This window comes from Larus michahellis, chromosome 7, assembly GCF_964199755.1.
Source record: "Larus michahellis chromosome 7, bLarMic1.1, whole genome shotgun sequence".
NCBI lineage: Eukaryota > Metazoa > Chordata > Aves > Charadriiformes > Laridae > Larus > Larus michahellis.
In genome coordinates, this window is record NC_133902.1 from 30845845 (window position 1) to 30869108 (window position 23264).

Below are 23264 nucleotides of genomic sequence, written 5' to 3' on the forward strand. Positions count from 1 at the left end.
AGAAGGCATCAAAATAACCTGCTTCGGCACTAGATGGGGATAGACTGGGTTGGCCCTCCTCTCACGCAGGCAGATGGCAGAGAGGCAGCTGTAGTTAATAGCTTTGTCCCTGGGGCCAAGAGCAATAAAGAAATCTCTCATACAGCAAACCAAAGCAAAATACACCACTAAAGGAGGCTGACTGATTTCTGTGCAAAATGAAAACAGCTGGCTGGGCTAAGGCAGCTCTCACAAAGGGAAAAACATGCTCATTTTGGCCATATAGCACTCTTTGGACTATTCTGGAGTGTCTCCTTCCCCCCACCTCCCCATGGATATGTACTGCTGATTCAGCAGCCTGTGATGCTGAACACCATCAGCTGTGGCAGCAGAACTCAGTGAAGGGATGTTGTGCACCTATTTGAAATACTGAGGTGTTCCCCCCCATTCTTCAACCCCATTTAAAGTAAACATGTAAATTAAAAAGGGGCGGCAGGACGGGGGGAGAAGGTTTGGGGGAAGGAGAAGTACAAGGGACAGAACTGGAAACACAACCCTCACTGACTTTACTAGCATGCAATCTACGTAACATTAATATACAAAGCCTGTTTACCTTGGCCTGGTCTATGACCATTACATCACATCATCCCCAAACAAGCCACAGAATTAAAACCTGTACAAAATAAAAAATATGCATAAAACTCAACAAGTTTCTTTACATTAGTACTGCATAATAAACTATAAAACCAGCAGGAGGTGACCCAAAAATTCCATCCACAGCAGCTCTTGCAGGATAAGCAAGTCCATGTGCTATCAGTGGGGACCAAACTAACCCCTGGCCCATCAGCCCAAAGCAAGTTCTTTAAGGAGCTTCACACGTTCCACACTCAAGTTTTGCAGCCTCATCTTCTGTGCTGAGCTCTGACAAGCGTTCGGCATTTCCCAGCGTTCACACTGCTCTGCTCTCCCAATACAGAAAACTTGCACGATGCCCAACCAGCTGAATGACTTTTAAGGACATGGGTGTGTATCACACACAGTGGAAGTACACACTATCCCACCCACCTGTCAGAAGAATTCAAGCGCATGCTCTTACACAGACTGAGTTAAAGACAGATTCCAGTAATGCGTGACCTCCCAGCTGGAGCATGCGTGCACAGGGAGCAAGGTTCAGCTCTCATTTAGTAGCTCGCTAAGCTGCCTGTGTGCTCAGTCTTTGCGACAAACATACCAATGGCAAGAGAAACCAGGAAAGCTCTGACAGCCCTGGAAAACACAGCCACCCTGTGGGGCCTACAGGCTTGTGCAATACTGCTGTTCAATCACCCTGGCTGCTAGCCAGGCTGCCAGCACCACCTCCCTGCGCAAAAAGTGTAGACCTGCCCTATGACACTTCCACTGACTGCACAACCAGTGTTTCTAGGCTTGCTCCCAGAGAAAGGAGGGGCTGAGGGAACTGAATGTGGCTGCTTCTGTTAGTCTTGCTGCGAGACAAAGGTTTTCACAGCGGAAGGTAGAAGGGTATCTGTTCTGGCTAACATGCATCCCAAACAATAATGCTGTCAGCTTCCAGAAAGAAGACAACAGTGTCTTGGCTACACGGCTTGGACTGAGCAGGGGAGAAAGTAACTTCTATCTTTGCACCAGTTTCTTCAAGGTTGTACCTCCTGTAGGCTTTAACCAAACTAGCTCCCAATGCATTGTGACAGGAGTTAACACACTCTTCCACAAGCTCACAGCAGGTGACCACACTCGTCCATATCCCACAAATACACCTTGCCCTCTTTGTTTCCTCTTTCTTCCCCCTTGAGCAGCTATGGCTCCTCCCCACCCAGGTCTGCACCAAAACTGCACCTCCGTCCTGATATTGCGCTAATTACCAAGCAAGGGCATTGGGTCGACTACCTGTATTGTAGCCAATACTGTCACAAACTCAGCCCCGGTAGCGCTCTCTTGCACACCACTCCGTTTTACACATAGGCCTCAGAAGACAGCTGCAGCACTGGCTCACCTTTGAAAAGCTACTGTGGGTACCAGCTGGAACTTGGCCAGGCGACAGTCAAGAGTTGTCCAGGAAGATGCCCTGGCCCAGGAGGCTCTCACCATACAGGAGTCAGCTCATTTTTCACGCTAACAGGACTGCAACAGGAGGTTTAATCAGTTTACTCTGTTAATGCATGACATTTACCCAAAGATAACATCTAGTCCTTCCTCGTCCTTCCTAAGGACAGACTATTACAGCCCTCACTTCACACCGATCTGCTAGGCCAAACCACTGAGCAGCATTTTTATCTTTTTAACTAGGTTAAAAAGCAAACTATCAACACAGGGGGCTACAGAGCCTTCACTTGGTATTACTCCACCCCAGATCCACCAGTACAGCTCAAAATATCTATTTCTTTATAATAAACAAAGGAGAGGGCTGGGGGAAGAGCTAGGACTACCACTAGTTACGGCTTGGATTTCCATGGGAAACCAGTACACACAACAGCCCTTTTTACTTCCACTGAAGAAATTTTGGCAACAGACATGAAGACGACAATTGCCGTTTGTCCTGCCTCTGCACAGGGCTCTCACAGTTCATATGCAAATCTAGTCATCAAGTACAAAATAGCCAATTTACAATACCTGATTGGATTTTTAAGATTATATTGTGCATAAGACTAAACTTGGGGGTAAGTTTCTCTAGTGCAAGCAGGCGTGAGTAGATTTGAACCTTAGATCACAGCCCCTAGAGTTTATCCTCAGACCCCAGGAGGACCTGTAAACTTTGTTTCGCCTTCACCGTCAACGGCATCTGTGAGTTCTGTTTAAACCGGCAGCACCCATGGCAAGTAGCTCCCTGCGGAGAGGAGCACATTTACATCAGTGCAGAACACAAAACAAATCTGTGGCATTCAAAAGATGAGGAAATGGGGGTGGGGGTCCTCTGGACTGCAGCCATCTTAATTGTCTAAACTGAAAGGTGAGTGAATGAAAGCCAGCTCTGTGTGCCCCTGTGTCAGCCTACATGTGCAGAGCAGCTGCAGAAATGTTTACGCTAAGATGCATCCAACTATCTGGAAGTCAGTTACAGGAACAGCTCTGTGCAGAAATCCCAGTGCTTGCTAGCGCACGACTGTTCTTCCAGCTGCACAGGAGTGTAGTGTAGAAACAGGAGGGATGTCCACTGGCCAGTAACCCTTCACCACAAGCATCCAGGACATCCCAAACGCCAGGCACTGCTGCCAAGGGTAGTACCACGAGGGCACACAGGATTCCTGAGACAGATCCCAAAGCCTGTCAGAAGAAGTCAGAATTCGGAATGAAGTATCAGCTACTCAACGAGTTTGTTACATCTCAATGGGTCAGCCTAATTCAATGTCAGATGGCTCAGGATAGCCTCTGCTGGCAGCCAGAAGAGCCATTTGTTCAAACAACTCAAATCACTATTGTTTTATAATGACAAAAAAAAAAAAAAAAAAAAAAAAAAAAAGAGTGGTTGTTACAATTATCCTTCATTCGGTTATACTGGATGGGGCCCCAGAGGCTGGTGGAGATCTGGGAAGCCCTGACAGCTCCTGCAGCAGGAGGTGCAGTTTTCTGTCCTCTAGTCTTCACTCTGAGTAATGCATGATCGACTCCACATAGTTCCCTGGGAAGAGCCCCGTCACTCCATTCATGACCCCCTCATACCAGCCATCATCATTTTTCTTGATGACATAAATGATGGCACCTTCCTGAAACGAGAGCTCATCTTCTTTGTCCTTCGTGTAGTCATAGATTGCCACCACTAGGAAAGAACAGAGCATGACTGTTAGGAGAAGTACAGGGAGGAGGAGGAAAACCAACCTACCTTGTACAAAGTTCTCCACATTCAAGGCAATCTCAGAGAACTGCACTGCCTCACCTCCATGCGTGCAGAATGACCTGCTGAGAGAGGCAGCTTCTTCCAACCTCTTTTATAAGAGCTCATGCTTTGAAGCACATGAGCCAGGACTACTTTTCTTTCTTACTATTTCCACACCCAGCAGAGGAAAAGGTTACAAATATATGATAAACTTTTGGTGTGGAATGATACAAGGAGATGTATGTAATTACCCATGGCTATGACCAGTCAGACCTACTCCAAGATTCATCTGTTAGATATATGTGCAAAACCAACTAATGGTCAGCAGGAAAACATGGAAGAGGGAGAAGTAGTAAGAGCTCTCTTCAGATCACAGTAAGAATGAGCCAAGGCTAATGTCCCAGACTTCCATCTACCTTAGCTACCTCCACATTTAAATCTGTAAAATGCGTATGTGCAGTCCCAGTAGCTAGAAGTCACTCCCAGGTTATACAACGCCAAAGCAGACGAATCCCAGTTAGGAGCCAGGAAGAAGTAAGGTGATTCTCTGAAACAAAATGTATGCCTACTGTATCAGGACATTTTTCTTACAGCTGCAGAATATTTTACTGAAGGCACGAAAGCTGTTAGGAAAGTCAAAGAAATTGGACAAAGCACTGGCAAATATTAAAGAGAGCATTGTCCTGAAATAGCAGAAAATAGACATCAACTTGGTACATTTTTCCATTCTCAGTCCTATCATTATGTGTTTCATACAAAAAATTAGCTATACCAGACTCTGAATACTTCAACAAATAACATCAGTCACTGCTTTGAGCACTTGGCAATGAAACATGCAGTGCTGCCATTGAAATGAAACGGATGTTGGGCAGGAATCCTAAAATCTTGCACTGGAGATAGATGGGAAGATTAAACCAAAGCAAGGAAAAAAACATTAACAGCATGTGTTCATAAGCACAGTGTCCAAGAGCGCTACTAAACTCATCATTCCTTTCAAAAGAAAAGAGGCCATTTGCTTTTGAGGGAGCAAAGGAAACAACAGAAATATTTACTAAGGAAACGTGGATCCTGAAGAGATTATAAAGTAAAATATACAAATCAATCCCGGTGGAGAATCAGAGTATGTACAGATATTATTTTTTTTTAATAAATCTCACAAACGGGAGATTTGTAGCATTTAACCGGAGCATATTTAAAAAGCAAATGTTGCTGGCTCTACACTTATGCCAGCACAGTTGTTAAGTAACTAATTCTAACTAGTTTTAGACATATCATTCTAAGGGAACAAAACACAAATGGAGAAATGAGTAAATTTTTAGCTTGAAAAACAGAGGTCACTATATGAACACGGGATACATTTAATTAAAGTCCTTCAAAATTCCTTTTTAACTGCCTTCTAGACCTGTTTATTTTAAAACATTTCTTCCTACAGTCACTGTGCTGTTGTTCTTCATTCTCTTGATAATAATAATCCAAGGATCATAGTAACTTCCAATTCCTTCCTTTCTCATTTTTGAGCGTACTCTCTGATACTGAATGGATTCATTATTTCATGATCCCAAGTAGGAAACTCTATTCTAAGTTTGGGATGAAAATATACTTCTTGTTAAGCCTCTTGTAAAATTACCTGAAGCCCGGTTTTGTGTTTATATCACCATTACCTCCTCCTGCACGTTACTTGTGTACTGGCAACGTTCCTTTCGCTAAACAACTGTTTAATCCTTCTCTGTAGTCCCACCAGTTCAAGCTGTGAGCTTGTCAGTTACCACGAGTTACCAGGAGCCCAGGCCAGTATTGCAAAAAAGGCTCCAGATGAGACAGGAAGCAGCAATACTGACTCAGGAGATGGCATCCTTCCCTGCGAGGCTGAGCCAGGACCTCCTGGTTTCTATCTGAACACATTTCAGTGCAGATATGAAAAACAGAATTACTCGCTTAGGTTGATATTCTTCCAATTGGTGATCTTTGGTTCTTCAACAATTACACAGAGTTTGGCTGAACTCTGTTAGATCAAACTGACCACAAATGTAGGCCAGACTGATTATCCAACTGAAATCTGATAGCTGTGACCACACACTTTCTCTATGTGGTATGAGGGCAATTTTTCCTTCTGGATACTCATTTCTCTCACCTGATTTGCAATTTGAGACATTTTCTTACCTTTTCATGCCACGCACCCAGACACAGAGCTCAGTGGAAAATTGCAGCGTGCTTTCCTGGACATTGCTGGTTGGCTGTTGCTATTACAGCCACGTGGTAGTGTCCTCAAGTTCAACGTCCCCAGTAACTGTATCCTACCTAAGAGTTTCTCCATCTGTTCAACATAAATCTGCTATTCAATTCTGTCCTCAGCTGTAGGTTAGAGCATGTCTTAATGTTAAATATACCTCCCACGCTGCATGTCCCTTTTACAGAACTGCATCATACTGAATCCCACCTCAATATATAGCAACCCTCCGTATTTGACACCTCCTTGGTGTCCCAGCTTCTACATTCTCACTTTTGCAAAGGTTATCTACACTATTCCTATTAGAAGTGTTTTCATATGAACTTAAATAAGTAAACAGTCATACAAAAAGAACAAGCACAAATCCTAGGAATTGCTACTCCGCTTATTGGAGCTAATAGTGTTTGAACAGCCATTTCCTTCTATGAGTTTTGTCTGCTTTGAATCATGTGGCACAGAATACTATTTATAGGAACTTAAGGAGTTGCCATAGAAATAATTATTTTGCAGACAATAAAGCATTATTAGTTCTCAGCAACGTAAGTATACAGAACTTTGAGTATGAAAGTCCTCTTTTAGCATGGGGCTTTTCATTAAAGTTAAAGCCAAGAACTTCTCTCCCAACTCCTGCAAAGTAGTCAAGTCTCAAGACATGGGTTGAATTTAAGTAGAGCTATTCATATAACTAAAACAGAATCCACCCCTATGACAATATCTCATTTTTTCTGGTATCCTAAAACTACTATTTAAACAGTTCTTCATACATTGTAAGCACATTCATTTTTTTAATTACTTTTATGAGTGTTTCTAAGAACAGACCAACTTTTGAGATGTTTCAGTCTTCTTGTTTTCAAAATACAGATCAAAATTATGCTTTTACATGGCACTCTACATCAATACGAAAGAATGTTTGATTTTGTGTACTTTTGTTTTCTGCAGGAAAAATGTTCTGACTAAAAGCCTGACTTTCTCCAGCTTATCTTTAAAGACTCCCATTACAGTTTTGCTATCCCACGTGTTTTTCACTGTAAATATCAAACTACGAGTGCCTGTACTGCCTGCTCAGATGGAACAGATCTGTGCATATATGAAGCTTTATAAATTATTTTAGTTCACAAGCTCATAGAAGGCACACAGCAAAGCAGATCAGAGAAATATGCTATAATTCAAATGTCATTGTTTCTTCAAATAGAAAGTTGTTTTCCCAGGCCACATGCCACGTGATTTCATAGCTTCTCTTTCCCACATACACACGCATATCCGTTGCATTAGTATGAGACGCTATGAACAGGCAATGCACATCAGGGTCCTCCTTTTTCTGTTTCGCTCCTAGCTGAAATGCTACTGAGGATTTGCTGAGGGCCAGGTGGCAGGAATAACAGAAATGTAACAAAGATAGTGATATAAATGTAGAATTAGGCTAAAGAGTGTCTTATGCCTGGAAAAATACAGAGAAAAATCTTGAGACTCACTCTCCTATCAAAAAGTAACACGCCTGCAATCTTCATCCAGCACAAAATACACCAACTACAGTGAAACTGAGCAGATACTGTGCATTCTTAGAAATGCCTGATATGGGGGAGTTAAGTAATACAGCACATCCAGTATTTGCTGAAATGACCTGCACTGGTCCCAACCTGAAGAAATTTGCCATCCTCCACCAAAGGAAGAAATGCAGTATCAGGAACCCTGCTCCAAAACCTGATTTTGTGAAGCCAGGTAATTCACATCAATAATCAGGAATACCCTCCAAACTGTACAGCAAGAAGAGTACTTTGTATATGAGATCACCTTTTTCCCTGTCCTGCCTCATGGAAATAAGCTTCCCTGACAAGAACAAGCTGAAGCAACTTTCAATCAAACAAAGAGCCTGTGTGCACCAACAGAATAATAGTGACACTTGCTGTCAATCAAGGGTGTGGAGAGGTCAATAGATAGAGCAAGTCATGTAAACACCCTGCAACTCAGAGCCACTTTGACAAATGGTCTCAGCTTGTCAGCTAAGCCTGGGTACTCCATGCACTGAACACTTACCCAACTAGACAGAGGACGGGAAAATAACAAAAAAACTCCCACATACCCCTCCATCTCCCTCGGGAATAGTAATGTTTTCTTTGGGCAGGAGTTGGCAGAAAGTGCCTCTTCCATCTTTTTTTCCCCCCCTTCAAGTCCTGCACTGGGTTTATCTTTGTGGCATTCTTGAATTTTTTTCCCTGATGCAGACTGACTGTGTCTAACAGTCACTCGGCAGAGATGCCTTGTTGCTTTGCGACATAAGATTTTATATCACCCTTCACTAAAGGGTACACAACCCTGTTTCACACAGAACACAAGGCAGTAGATTTTTTTCATATTCAGGTTCCCTAAGCCATTTATCTACTCAGGTTATTTTACCTGTAGTTTTACTCCAGCATGTTTCCACACACCTGCTTCAGAACTGGAAGACATCTAGATGCAGCCACGCAGCAATGCCTCAGTTAGTCCTACACAGACCCAGCGCTTTTTAGCTCAGCACAGCCCCACACTGATGCAGCATTGCAGCTTCCAGAGCCCCAAACACATGTTGCAGCACTTCCCCAGATGCACCCATATGTTCAAAGTTCCAGTGCAAATGCAGCACCAATTCATTCATTTTTTACCTCATGTGAGTTTGATTATTAGGATTAAGCAGACTACTGAAAGGTGAGTCTTAAGTAGGTTACAGAAGATTTAAAAAATAGGTAATTAGCCAGCTAATCATTATCTTTCCTTTGTGGAGAAAGGGGTGAAAGAGTCAGACTCAGAAGAGTAGCTTAACTTTCATTCTTTAAGTTGCCATATGGAGGAGCACCTCTACCACAATACCAAAGACTGGCTAGGAGTGAGTCTAGGCAGACTCCACTCCACGTCCAAAGCGGCATGGCAGGAGCTTATACAAAATGTTGTTACAAACACAACGCTACCATCTCTACTAGGTCTAAACCTACCCTTTTCTAAGTAGGTTCTTGGTGCCCAAGGAGGGTCCTCCTCAGCGTATGGATCACTGTACTCCACCACAGCTGCTTCCTCCTCCTCATAATCCTCTGGAGGTGGGGGTGGAGGTGGAGATTCATCGAACACTGGCTCATCCACAGGCGGTGGCGGGGGAGGAGTATCTGAAACTGAAAATAAGTATAACCATGAAAATGTCTCTGGAACCATGGTAGCAGGTTGAAGCAATATTCCCTATCCCAATTAGTTGCACTGGGACCAATAGTTAGAACTTGTGGAAATACACTAGAGACAATAAAATTCAGAGAAGGAAGAATCAGGTTCCTCCAATAAAATTTTTTCCTTTACCCTCTCTCACAATTTCAGACAAGCTTGCAGAGCAGTAGAGAAGGCAGAATTCTGGCTACATACAGACAAATCTTTTCATCCACTCAAAACAAAAGCCACATCCAGTAATAAACCATAGCATAAGGAAGCGGCAAACTTACTGTTTTCTTGAACTCTGGCCACAAATCCCATTAGCGGTAACTGTGGAGTTACCTGTAGGATGGAGGGGGGAGGAGGAGCAAGGGATGCTGCCACAGAAATTAAAAAGAGAGAGGCATTCAGTTAGAAACACAACAAAGCAGCAAACAGGAAAGTAGACATCATCACCACTCAGACAGTGTAGCAGTGTGCCAAGAAGCTGAGATAAAAAAGCTGACATTCAAAGAAAAATGGCTCAGGTGGTTTAAGCATATTCCTAATCCTTACTTCAAGGAGACTTCTCTATTTTTAAAATTTCCAACCCAGCTCTTTTTCATAAGATTAAGAATCCATGTTGAAGTATTCTTCTGATTTGACAATGAGATTCCTTTAAGTTGAAGTTTATTACTACAGCAATATAGCAGTTTATGAAGAGACCTAATGAACAAATTTATCAAGACAATTCCCTCCCTATAATCCTCCACCTTTCAGATCAAATTGGCATTTATAGAGGAGGCTTCTATAACAGCATCCATGTATCCTTAGTAATGCAAATGGATATAAGTAGTTTTCTCCAAAACATAAGCAAACCCCATCAAATGAGTCAGTTATTTTAGGTGAAACAGAAAAAGATGCCTTTGAGAACTGAGCGTACTTGGAAGACACAGGACTTTTAGCTCTATTGGTAGAACAAAGCGTACTGTGCTGCTGCCCAACAACAGGGCCTATTCCAGACGTGCGGCCTCGTTTCCTTCCCACCTGATTTCGCAGACCACTGCACTGAACTCTGAACGGCCCTTTTACTGGTACCAGAAGAGCTGTCTTTCTTTGTACAATACATGTGAATTCACATTTAAAGAATATACTATCAGCCAGTGGCAAATGTTATAACACTGAACTGTGGCTTAGGCCAGCAATGAAAGTTTCAGTTCTCTAGTTAAGTTTAAAAAAAAAAAAAGTTAGCTAGTTTTATCTAGTTTTAGTATCACTTTGCAAGAGTAATGCAGTAATATTCTTTAAGCAAGTTACAAGATTATTTTCCAGAAAGCACACCTCAGGAAAAGCTAAATAATTTTCTTGTTAGTAGTGGCATACAAAAACATTTAGTCATGTCCAAAAGAATGAGGGGGAAAAGGTCTACAATTCATTTACCAGTACATTAATTTAGCTTGCAGAACAGAACTAAATAAAATTTCAAACTAATTCCAGAACTGGTAAGAAAACTGCCATGTATGATGTAGTATTTTTCATAATTAAATCACATCATCATAGCAAATGAAAAGAACTCCAGAGCATATAAAATTCACATCTCAAAGTTTCTTCTGTTTGCTTATTTCAGTAACTATTTTTTGAAGTGCTTTGGATGTCGTCTGTTGCTCACATTCACATTCCTTTAACAACCACACGCCCCAAATAATAAAACCAACAGAGCAACCATCCTTTTTGTTGCAAAAATATCCTTGTACCTCCATATAAAGCAAACTCCATTATCTCACCATTTAATTGATGTTTCTTGAGAAAAACTGAAAAGCATTTCTAATTACAGCTTCTTTGATTTGAATGACGTGACCCCTGAGAGTATTTATTCCTTCAAGTGTAACCACAGTAGCTGGAAAAATACTTAGTCTTGCATTTTTTCAAAGCAGTAAAAGGGAACTTGAATTTTAAGTCCTACTCAAACGCAGTAGTATTCATGGATTCAACATTCTTGTGCAACTATGAAGTCCACGCCTTTTTAATTATATATGCTATAAAAATGTTCAGTTTCAAAATGTTTCCTCTATTCAACGTCATATGGATTCATACAATTCATACCTATCATATGAGACTAGCTTCAGTTTCCTAAGTCCCTTCAGTGTACTTTGTTCATGTGCTATATATATTTCTTTGAAAGAAATAACGAGGTTTTCCACGTAGAAAAATAAATCACTCTAGACAAGCACTCCAAGCAAATACAAAAAAATCCCTTAGTTTAGTTTGGGCTGTGTGGTTTAATCAAATGGTGATGCTAACAGTAGCTGACATCATTCCTTTTTTATCTTATCCATTTGGCTTTGTGCTTCACTCTATTTACAGAGCAGGGACTATCATATTATATTGTCTCTATATGATATATAATGACTCTAAGCTAGTTTTGACCTTTAGGAGCCAATACAATAAATATTTTATTAATAATGACTTTGTTTACAAAGTGCATCAGAAGAACCTTACTGTACCTCCGCTGTCTCAAAAGATGAGACAAACACCAGCTTAAACATTCCGTCCCAGATTCCTTCCATATAGACCATTGGTAGATTCATCTGTGCAGTTGTTGTAAATTAATTCAGAAATGCTCAAGAGAACCTTTCACTAGATTGCTTCAGCCTGGTAAGAATTCAGCTGTACAAAGAGTGTGTAGTGCAGACCACCATCTCAATACTTGCCCAGTTTCTCCCACAGGGTTTTTAGCCTGTGCTGGGCTTTATACTGCTTAGATACTGGTATCTAAGGTTGCAAAGTTGAAACACTCATTAGGTGGCATGGCTGGCAAGAGTGGCTTTGGGACAGTCATATGCTGAGATCATTTACAGTCTGCATTCCTTAATATTTTCTATTCAGTTATTAAAAAGGTCTCACCATGAAGTAGAGAAATTATATTATCTTAGAAGTGTCATTCAAAAGCACAGGGCAAGGCAAGTATCTTTCATCCTCCTCTGAAGTGAATAAACAAAAACGACTACACACCAACATACTAAAAAAATGGAAGTGCAAAAAACAGTACTGCTTTACTGCCAAACAGCCTGCAAAGAAGAACAAGCCTTAGCTGGCACACTCCTCTGCCTGTTGTAAGGTCTCTTTTTCACCTCTCAAGTTTGCATTTTCTCCCTCTCTTCAGGAATGCTGAGAAGCAATCATGGCCCCTGTCCTGTCAGTGCTAAACCCACTCCTTACAGACACAACAGTCCCTTTCTTCTTAGGGTCTTCATCAATTATGCATGCGTAAGCATCCTCTGCTTTCAAGGTACAGGCCAAAAAAACTTGGTTCAGTATAACTGTAAAGCTAATAAATTCTGTATTCTGCTAGGTATATTTATAAAAAAAGTACCTTACTACAACTGCTTATCAAGTATGCCAGTATAATTGAAATACTTTGTTTGTGATTTACAATGACTAATAATGATAATCATTATCTTCCTTTTGGGCACACAGACTGAATTGTAGTTATGTAACTTAATTGAAGTCTATTTGGCATCTTCTGTGATTACCTATTAACAATGCAATGGTAGCTTGCAGAGAATTATCCCTTTGCTAAAGCAGAAATGCACAGCAGTTGTCAGAAACTCTTGGGATATAGTGAAAATCCTCTTTACTGCAAAGGTAATCCTGAAAGGTTTCTTTTATTGCTATTACCCTTTCCTTCTTGCCTATTCCCCTTCAGCCTTCATATGCACATAATGTGCTTAACAAATACCACACATTTCAGGCAACTGGGCTGCAATTTAGTCATATAACCTCCTCCACCCCCCTGTCCCCACCAGGACCATCCATTTCCTTCTCAAGTTAAGCACACGCATCTCTTTGCAGGGTAGCTCACAAGCAGTAATATTTGAACCTGATCAAATCCCTTAAATGCAGATTGCAGCATGTGACCTAATTCCAAGTTCAGTGCTCAGTTAAAAAAAAAAACACTATCAAAAACCACCACCACCACAACAAAACACAAACGCACTGTAGTGCTTGCAAGTCAACATTCAGTCTTGCTGGTAATTGGGCATCTCCTAATAGGGAACTTTCAGTATGTCTCCTACATCTTTCTGTAGCTTTGCCAAAAAAGAAAGTATGCCCTGCTCTGGTATCAAAACCTTAACATCACACCAGAAGCACAGGGAAAAGGACTCCTTAGATGAAAAGCTACTGTGTTTTACCTGACACACAGGACGCACCACTCCTTGTTAATATCTCATCCTGCTTTTTAAGACAGGTCGCCCATTAAAATGGTCACCCATGACCTCTGGACTTATCAGATGACACAGCTCCCTTGCATCCCATACCAAACACCACTGAGGTATCCAATGCTTACCTTTGTATTAACAAGTGCAATTTCCTGAACTGTACATTAATCACAAGGAAAAAGCATACAAGATAAAGACTGATTAATGAAGAATCAGTGTTATGGTGCAAAATCAAATACCCATTCCACATCAAAGCAGATATGTGACACATGGTGTTGTAAAGGACGAAAGCTTGTCTAACAGAGACTGTGAAATCAAAAGTAATTTATTTGGCAACAAAGCCAGTGTTGTTTTAAGCTGCTTGCCATAATGCAAGCTGAACTCTTTACTTGGACAGCAGCTTTGGCATGGCTACCAGCAACATACTGGAAGTTACCTGAGACTAACTGCAAGATCTGCAATGGAGACAGAACGTAAGATTTCAGAGATCTGAAGGCCACTCCATTCACCACTGTGTTGAATTCAACAGAGCAGAAAAGCTTTCTTACCTGGGTTCTGGTTATAAAACGGGCCCCCATTCATCTGGTTCTGAAGGCTTGTCTGTGATGTGATCGAAGGAGGACGCCGATATGGCAAAGATCCCCCTATTGTTGGGGGTGTGTGTCGAGATGCAGGCCTGTTCATGCTGTAGAACTGAACGGGGTGACCTAGGTTAGAAAGAGAAATATATTAGCAAAAAGAAGAATGATGCCTGCCTTTTTTATATCTGCCTTCAAAAATCAAAGGCTGGGAAAGATTTTTTTGGTTGCTTTTTTTTTCAGACAGTCTGCATCCTAGGAGCAGTCAGCCAGTTCAGCTGCCAGACTGGCAAGACACTGGATGTCTCAATAGCAACACAAAAACCAACTCTCCCAACTGCCCGTACTCAGCACTGCTCACAAAAGCCAGCATGAAAATACAAAGGTGTCTAAGCTACAAAGTTTCAAAATGAAAGAAAGTTATTCGCAGTTATCCATTTTATATAATGTATTATAATAACTTCTTGCAAATTTAGTTATTTATAAACCTGCAAAAATATAGTACTTCACAGTCCAGCAATTAAGCAACATACATGTACAAACTAACTATATGGCATTTCCAACATTTAAAGCTATGACCTTCTACAACTGAAAAAACACTACACTATCTTAGTGCTGTTCAGGAAATAAGCAGAGAATCATGCGGGGAGAACAGAATGTTAGAAACTGCTTGAAGGATGGAATAAATTAAACCATACTCCTCTTTCAGGGAGCTGTCAATTGAATCAACTCCTTAAAAACTTGCTCTCCATTTTAATCACTTCCTGTATCAGAATAATTGATCCTGAATCTAAGCAAGCAAGAAATGAAGCAAGACCACCAAGCTATCTTCTGTGCTCACATAAAGTTCTCTAGCTTATATACTGTATATAACAGTAAACTGGATTTGTTATACCCATATGGGTTACTACCCTCCCTAACTATTCTGCCTCCACCATTTGTGCTAGAGGTAAATTTCAGAGCTTGCAAATAAACAAGAGAAGAAGGGATGGTCACTGTGGTTGAGGAGACATGCATGCAGGGAAGTAAATATGGAAACAGAACAAATGAATGCGCAAATTTTTTAAAACCTGCATTGTTCTCCACTATGTTTTGATTGCTTTGCAAAACTTCACACTAGGTCAGTAAATAAAATGCAAGTTGCTTGCTGTGTTACTTGCTTCTAAGAGCAAATGCATGAATTAGAGATTCACGTTTGTCCTGGTTCCGGTGGGGATAGGGTTAATTTTTCCTGGTATTCCATGCCATGTGAGCCACGCCCACCCTGAGCTGCCGGGGGAGGGGGCAGGAAGTTGCTGCTTAAAAGCGGGCTGGGGCGTCCCGGGTCCGGTCCGGCCGGCGAGCGGCGGGGAGCGGCGGTTCCGTAATCACGTTTGTATATTCCCCTGTCCGTGTTGTTGTTGTTGTTTGCCTGTTCCCTTTGCTGTCCTGTTAAACTGCCTTTGTCCCAACCCAAGAGTCTTGCCTTTTCTTACGATCCTTCCTGTATTAGGAAGGCGTGAGCGAGCGGCACGTGGTTCTTTGTTGCCGTCTGAGGCTAAACCACAACAGTCCTTTTTTGGCGCCCAACGTGGCGCCCAACGCCCTCCTGCTTTGTACAGCTATGTACATCTCAAAAAATGTACTTTTTACAGATGAGGAAGAAGAACAGTTACGAAGCAATCCACCTAGTATATCAGCTTTTTCACATTTTTCCTAATGCGTCTGTCTCCCTGTTACTCAATGTACTCGTAGAAGTTAGTGGTAGTTGGACAGAAGGGAGGAGAGAAGAAACAGGGATGAGGGATCCTTAAGGACCAAAAACTACAACCTCATAAACAGTAAACTATCCAGTCTCTTCGAATACTTTATTTCAGAGAAGCCACGCAAGCAACATCACTAATAGCACAGGGAAACAAAAGATCTTAAAAATACTAAGTAACCTGAAATTTCTCTTAGGGAATTGTGAATGTGAATTTATAGCCATTAAAATATTAATCTCTGTTTGATTTTAACTTGTCAAAAATACAGAAGCAATATGGCTTAAGAACTGGGATACTGACAGTGCACCAAAAATGGAAAACTGATTGAGGCCCCATGACACAGCTCATCTTCGAAACATCAGGACATCTTCTGATACCCAAATTCATCACAGTTCCAAAGCTTCTAGTCATAGTCATGCATTCTAGAATATGTATTTTCTAATTCTATATGAATCATAGCACCTTAAACTAAATACAATTTCAAGAATGCCCTGGCACCTGGTGAAACTCTTACTAAGAGAGGCCAACACTAATAAACACACAAACCAATTCACACCGTTGTGATCAGCCTCCACTATAAAGAAAAGTAACAAAGCACGTAGGTAGCTATATATGAATTTGGCTGTCTAAAGGAAATCTTTAGAATGCAGGTGTAACTCATAATCAAATGCTGATACAGAACAGTGTTACGGTTAGTAAGTACTACATGCTGCAACTTCAACATATGAGAAAATGAAAAATGTAGGGTGATTTCATAAGCATTAAAAAAAGCAAGCTGTAATATATACCATAAGTACCACCTATTAAAACAAAACGCTTTAGTACAATTCTGCGTAATAAAAGCTTGTATTTTACCTGGCACTGAACACAAAAAAATTGCTCTTTTAATCAAGTCATTGAAAGGAGACTTGTCATATAAATTATACTTTGCTAGATGCACTTTTTTTTTTTTATTCCATTACTAAAGGAGAATAATCAGACCCAGAACTATCAGTGCTGGTTCTCCCCAAACATAATTATTCTATGAGATTCTCAGTATCCAAACCACAATAAAATGATAATTTAATAAATAATTATATAAAAGTAAAAAAAAATAAATTATAAAATTAAATAATTGCTGTTTATAAAACTGGCACACCTTGAATTGTCTGCTATAACCACTACCGTATAGTTGGGTATCAGGAGATATTTTCTAGTTCTATTTAAAAAAATAAAACATTTAAAAAATCAGTGCTTCTGAAGTAACTTTGAAAAGCCTTGGATCATGATCACGTCTGGGTTCATCTGCCCACCATCTGGAGCAGACACTCACCTGTAGAGGGTGTGGAAGAAACAGCAGGGGGAGTTGGAGAGGTGAAGCCATCAGCAAGGGGCTGAGCTCCTGCAGCAGCAGCAGCAGCATCTGGGGCAGCAGAGGAAGGGGCAGGAGCAGGAGGAGTGGGGGCAGGAGCAGAGGTAGCAGGAAGGGGAGAAGTGCCAGCCGAGCCAGCAGGGGCTAAGTGAAAAGAGGAGGAAGAGGTGGCGTTAATAAGGAGATATGTTAGCAAGGATTAGAGAAAGCCTTTGACTATTTAGTGTTAGGTATTTATTAGATGCATAGTATTTTAGAATGCACAAGGAGATGAGAGAAAAATGGAGCTGTTAAAGAAAGGCTCATTCCTAGTAGGTAAACGAGGGTCAAGGAAATCCACTTCTTTCCAGGTCTGAAGCGAACAACCCCAAACTTTTCACTGAAAGCCATTACTTTTCATTAGTTACACTGTAGCACGGCTGCCTTTAGCTTTTGTATGAATTAGAAAATATACAGAGGAGGAAAGCCAAAAATTTCCAGTTCTTTGGTTCAGGAGCATCATGTATTTCAGGTCACACTGCAAGCCACTGAAAGGGCTGAACAAAGGGAAAAGGAGTACTAACATCACTTCCTATTTCTGGAAAGACTGGGGCAATTACAGTGAGCGAGTGTCTTTTTGGGACAACTCTGTTAGGCTTGCATTAACGTACTGAAGATCTACTCTGTGGCTGCCTCTCATTTCATCTAATCTTCTAAAAGCACACTTCTATATATCTGCATGAACAGCCAATGAAAAAGCATTTATTTGCTTAAAAGGACAAGGGAGAAATTTCCCCTAGCCCACTGAAAAAGGTGGTGTGTCCTACCCAGTCACCTGCAGGCAGCCAGGAAAAAAATTCTGATAAACAAATTAATATATAAAAGAAGCATTAGAGCACATCAGGCATTGCCAGAAAAAGACACTACTTGATTCACACTCATGCTATCAATAGCAAGCCATTTTCAAGGCATGCATGTTTCTGGATAATGAGCTTTGAGACTTGTCTTGGGGTTTACACAGCACTGTGTTTAGAAGACTTGCAAATGCTAAAGGTTAATGCTGAGTCAGAAAGAGGAACAGCAAGTTTCCATTTACCTGGATAGACACTGGGAGGAGACGGTGTGGGAACAGCAATAGGAACACCCACACTTCCACTTCCACTGTTCTCTCGACTACTGCTCCGACTACTTGGGTGGCTTCCTCCACTACTCCCACTGCTGCTGTAAGAAACCAAAATAACCCAGAGTATGAATATGCTGCTGTGCATGCTGAAATGTAAGATCCCTCAGATAGCACTTTACTAATTCAGAGAAGTAACAGGGAACAAGAGAAAAGAAACAAGGATGACACAAATCTATATAAAGCTCAGTTTCCCCAAAACTCTTCACTTTGACTACAACACAACAGGTTTTTAAGTCAGTCTTAGTGAACTTGCCCAAAAATGAAATACTTCTGGAACATTGTTCCAAAGCACGTCATTCCACGATTGTTAAATCCCTACTGAGCAAGTACAGAGCTTTTTCTTACAAAACGTGTAGACTCTTTAGACCTGGATTTTTATGCTTTCATAGGAGACTACTGAAATCTAGAAACTGTAAGATAGTAAAGTAGAAGTTAAATTTCTTACATTTTGCATCCATCTGTTTAGCTATCCTCAATGATGTTTAAAAAATAAAGACTTCAAGGGATGTATTTAGACCCATCACATCATGAAACTCTTATTATCCTAGAGGAAAGGCTAGCCTTCTGCAGAACCTTTGGTAATAAAGTTCAGCTTTATTCTGTGTTTGAAGTTATCAGTATCCTTAAAATACAATGCTCTTCTTCAGCTACCCAATCGATAAACATGTTTTGTTCAAACAAAAATGCAAACTATAAGCATATTATGCAGTCTTTCAACATGTAGAAGTTAAGTTGTGTACGAAGCCTTTTCCCAATTTTGTAAGCATTTCGTAAAATACTATCATGACCTACCTCCTTGAAAGACTTCACAATTTCAGTAATTCATTAAGTACTGTAACTAAGTGACAGCAATAAAATTAAGGTGACTGGAGGATTAAGTGAATAATTTTAATGTGATTAACTATTCTGGTTTTATTAGAATACATTCTCGTCATGCCAAATGACGTTCCCAGTCAATATCATGAATTAGCAAGCTTCACTGTAGAGGTGCAGATGGATTTGATATTTATCACAGCATTTTTTGCTCATATGCTTATACAATACTAACCACACTTTGTACAGGACTGCACTGAATACCTGTATGTGCGATTCCTCTGATTCACAGAAGCTGTTCTAACAGGACTCTGTTGTGAGGGAGCCATATTGCGTGTTGGGCTAGGCACGTAGTCATTTGGTACCACCGGAGGACGTACCGGCTCCAATGTACGATAGGGAGAGTGACGCCTACACAAGGACAAGCATATTTCAGAAGCAAATTAAGATAATACAGACAAAACCAAAGATTTTTTCATTCTTTAAAAGATAGCTACATATTAATTGGTAATGGGAGCTAAAAAAAATAATGTGTTTTTCTGTAAGTTTGCAGTATCTACTTCATAGAATAAGAAAAAACAATTAAGGATGTTCTTCAGGTACTTCAGTCTTCCTATTAATAAACTCTGTGTTGCACATCCCATTATTGTTTTAAACATAATCCACATCTTGTTTTAAAATAAAGCACCACAGTCTGTATGCATACACATAATCACATACCAACAAACAGCATTCATCCCAGTTATAACACATTCTCCTAAGGTCAAAGTCAAGTTCATAGACTTAACAGGAAAGTACTTTTATCACACAAAGCATAAATAATTAATGAACAGTGCCACATACTAATTTTCCAGTTGTTTATCACCACCTGTCAAAGCCACACAGTTAATGACTTTTTACTCTAAATTTTGTAGTTGTAATTGTTCTGCAATGATAAAAAGGTTCCTGTTGAGAAAGGCTGATGATGCCCATGTTCTTCTGACAGAAACGTGCTAACTGATATATAAGACACGATCAATATAAGAAGATGCAGATATAACACCTCTTGACCTCTATGAATGGTTAAAATTAAAAAAAAAAAACAAAAACACAAAAAACAAAAACCCCAAAACAAAAAATCCCCACTCTACAGAAAAAGAAAGAATCTTTCCTTTTTTCCCTTCTGTTCACCAAAGCTGTTTAAACATTAGGTAACTGCACTTACCCAATAGTTCCTTTTCCAGACATCGGTGGACTCGGTGGCTTCTGGGTGGGTGGTGTTGTACGAGGCAGCCCACCCATCTTCATATTCTGTGTGCTGACCTGCATGAAAGAACGGGGAGAAAAATGGCCTTCACTAAGCTCAGCTTCTAGAGGGAGAGACACTGAGATGCCTTTAGCAATTAACTCTAAATAGGGGAAAGTTTAAACAAATAAAAAAAATTGAGAGGCCATGCATTTTATTTGCAATTTCCACTCTGCTAGAAGTCAAGAGTTGCGCTCAAAGGACTCTTTATTACATAGAGTTTTTAAAAGTTGTATATGCAAAAAGTGAATTTGCCTTTAGGCTATCACATAAACATTAAATCACATACAATACAGACACTGTACCTAACTTGGTTAAACCTCCCAGACATCTTTTGAGATAAAGGCAGTTATTTCAGGTCGCACTACTGAATGGTAAATTTGCAAAAATAATTTTTAATACTCTTTAAAAATACTAAGGTTACTAATAGGCCACAATTTAATGTAATTCATACAAAAATGGAGAAATCAAAGTAATCTCTAAATATGATCCATTAATGTTTTAATGTTTTCACGGTACATCAACATTTTTTAAGATAATATTTACTGTAGATATTATTTATGTATAAGTAAACATAGAGAAAAAGCTATATGGAGAAAAATACAAAGATGTACTTTTTCTCCCCACCAGATTTGTAGCAATTTAATCTCTAAGAATTGATAAATAAATGGACAGGTAGAAAAATATTTAGCTGTGATGTGATGTAACTGCAGTTGTCTCCTCCCCCTCTTTCAGGCTAAAATACTAATGAAGTAACTTTTATATAAAAGAATTTACTCTAAATTCTTTAAAAACCTCATCGGCATTCCTGACTGATTGATCAGTCTAGGAATCGTAATTAATTGTTACCGATGTAGGCATTTTGCTTATTGGTATACTGCCAGCCACAGATAATTCTCTCAATGTATGCACCCTTACAGGAATCAGTACATGGTCTTCTCACAACTCTCTGTTCAACAGCTTTGATTTACAAATGCTCAAACGGTTGCTTTGACACAGATATAGTCAATAAACCTAAATAAGTATGCTCACGTCCCTTTTTCTGTTGTTCCTGTCATGGTCTATTTCATAGCATTTATTTCCAAAATATAAGTCTTGCCTACTGCCCCATCTCCCATATAAAAAAGGCACAGTGATCAGGCACTAAGAGTATTTGCCAACATCATTAAAGGCAAATTACTCCTTTAAAATTTGACTATAACAACTCACTTAAAACCCTGGCAATGTTTAGATTTGTGAATTGATAAATATTGATGACAGTGTAAAGAGTAATATATTCAGTATTCTAATCCACTGAAACTTGATTCCCTGGCTCTAAATAATCCCAGTGCTATCACATTTTCAATCTGCTGGGAGGCAAAGAACGCCAAGCATTGGAAGAGGTTTTTTTGTTAAATTCAAAAACAGATGTTTGGATTTAGTTGTGCAAGAGTACTTTGTAATGTCAATTTAAGACAAAATTCTTTTGCACAGCATTATAGTCCTTTAAGCCAACTCTAAGCAACAAGAAATCTAAAGTTAATTCAAGTGAGGGATGAGGTAAGCACTGAACTACAACTACTGGAAGGGAAGAGGGAAAGTGTAAAATGAAGTATATTTTATTCTATACACGGAACATTAAGAAATAGCACAACATCTGAATTATTTTTTTAAAGTTGCAGCACCCCCTATAATTCCTCTTTCATTAAAGACACCCGCTTCACGCAACTTATTTGAGCTGCCCAAAAAACCCCCCAAAAAAACCAAAACACCACTTTAATTAACCACTTTCTGCATTGTCACGCTGTATTTCAAACAGCCCATTAAGCATAGTGGGGCAGGGGTTTCACATATCTTTAGATGACAGCAAACTTAGACCAATCTGTGTGCCCCGGAATAGTCCATTTAGGTGTTTTAACTGGCTACACTATTGTTTCTGACTAGATGATGTAACCACTAGCCATGACCTTAAAATTAACACAGAATTCAATATATTTAACCATAAAGAAGCTTATTATTTGTATACAATCATTGCAGGAACAAAAATTAAGTTTTAGGCTTCCGTGTAGCTAGAGCTACATGAAAAGAAAGGACAGCAGAGGTAGAGGATGCAGCGACATCACACAGGATACAGTAAGGAGTGGAAGTAATACTTGCCTAACGCAGAACTCCAGTGACTGCTAGTAACTTTCATTAACACCACGAATAAACATATCCTTGACATAGGATGGGAAAAAAGCTTTAGAAACTGTGGCTAAAGAAAAAGTGATCCTTTTTCAGCCAAGAAACTTCAGTCATAAAGCTGCTGCCCTTAAGAAAGACTAAATGGAAAGATGGGGAAAACCATTCCCAGAGTTTAGTTTCGGGCTCTTTGAAATGACTTTTCAACATTGAAACCATAATGTTCAAAGAGCAAATAATTAAATTCAAAGGGCTGTCTTCAAATCTGACAGGATCCATGGCTTTAAGATCAGCTACTGAAGTTAAACAAACCTCTCTGAGTAACTTCCCCTTTGACTTATGGCTAAATAATCACAGAAGAGAAATGAAGAATATAAAATTATTCCAACAGTTCTGATCAAAATGGACAGATCTGTGGAAATAATATCATGCAAGACACTAAAAAAAGGTTACAAACTTCCTTGAGGAAAGAAAAAAAAAAAGACAAACATTTAAAACTATAAAAGTTGCAACTTCAGATGAGATACAAACGTTGTAACATTTCCAACTGTCCCCTTCTATGCAGACTTCTACTAGGAGAAAAAAAAAAAAGGAAATAAAAAAGAAAAGACATTAATGCCCCCCCCCTTGCAAAACTTTACTGTATTGCCTTTTCCATTTTGCACATCTGGTTGCAAAGACAGTTTCCATACACAAATCCTCATCCTCATCCACACACATCCGTCTTACAAACTTCAAAAATCCAAAGCAACCATTAGAACTCAAGGTCAC

The 23264-nt window shown here is 40.0% G+C and overlaps 1 protein-coding gene across 18 annotated transcripts in view; it reads right to left on the minus strand.

Annotated features, from left to right (window-relative positions):
* Window positions 1–3440: 3440 nt before the first annotated feature.
* Window positions 3441–23264, minus strand: part of ABI2 (abl interactor 2) — a 67161-nt gene continuing 47337 nt past the window's right edge. For 3 of the 18 annotated variants that reach the window (XM_074595908.1, XM_074595906.1, XM_074595914.1), the window contains 8 exons: window positions 20253–20350; window positions 19313–19459; window positions 18149–18273; window positions 17035–17217; window positions 13951–14109; window positions 9494–9580; window positions 9002–9175; window positions 3441–3751 (listed from right to left, as the gene is read on the minus strand). In XM_074595908.1, the coding sequence (XP_074452009.1) occupies window positions 3576–3751; window positions 9002–9175; window positions 9494–9580; window positions 13951–14109; window positions 17035–17217; window positions 18149–18273; window positions 19313–19459; window positions 20253–20350 (1149 nt within the window). In that variant the 3' untranslated portion in view covers window positions 3441–3575. The remainder of the gene's footprint in view (window positions 3752–9001; window positions 9176–9493; window positions 9581–13950; window positions 14110–17034; window positions 17218–18148; window positions 18274–19312; window positions 19460–20252; window positions 20351–23264) is intronic. The other 15 variants (XM_074595916.1, XM_074595912.1, XM_074595921.1 and 12 more) reach the window with 7 other exon arrangements.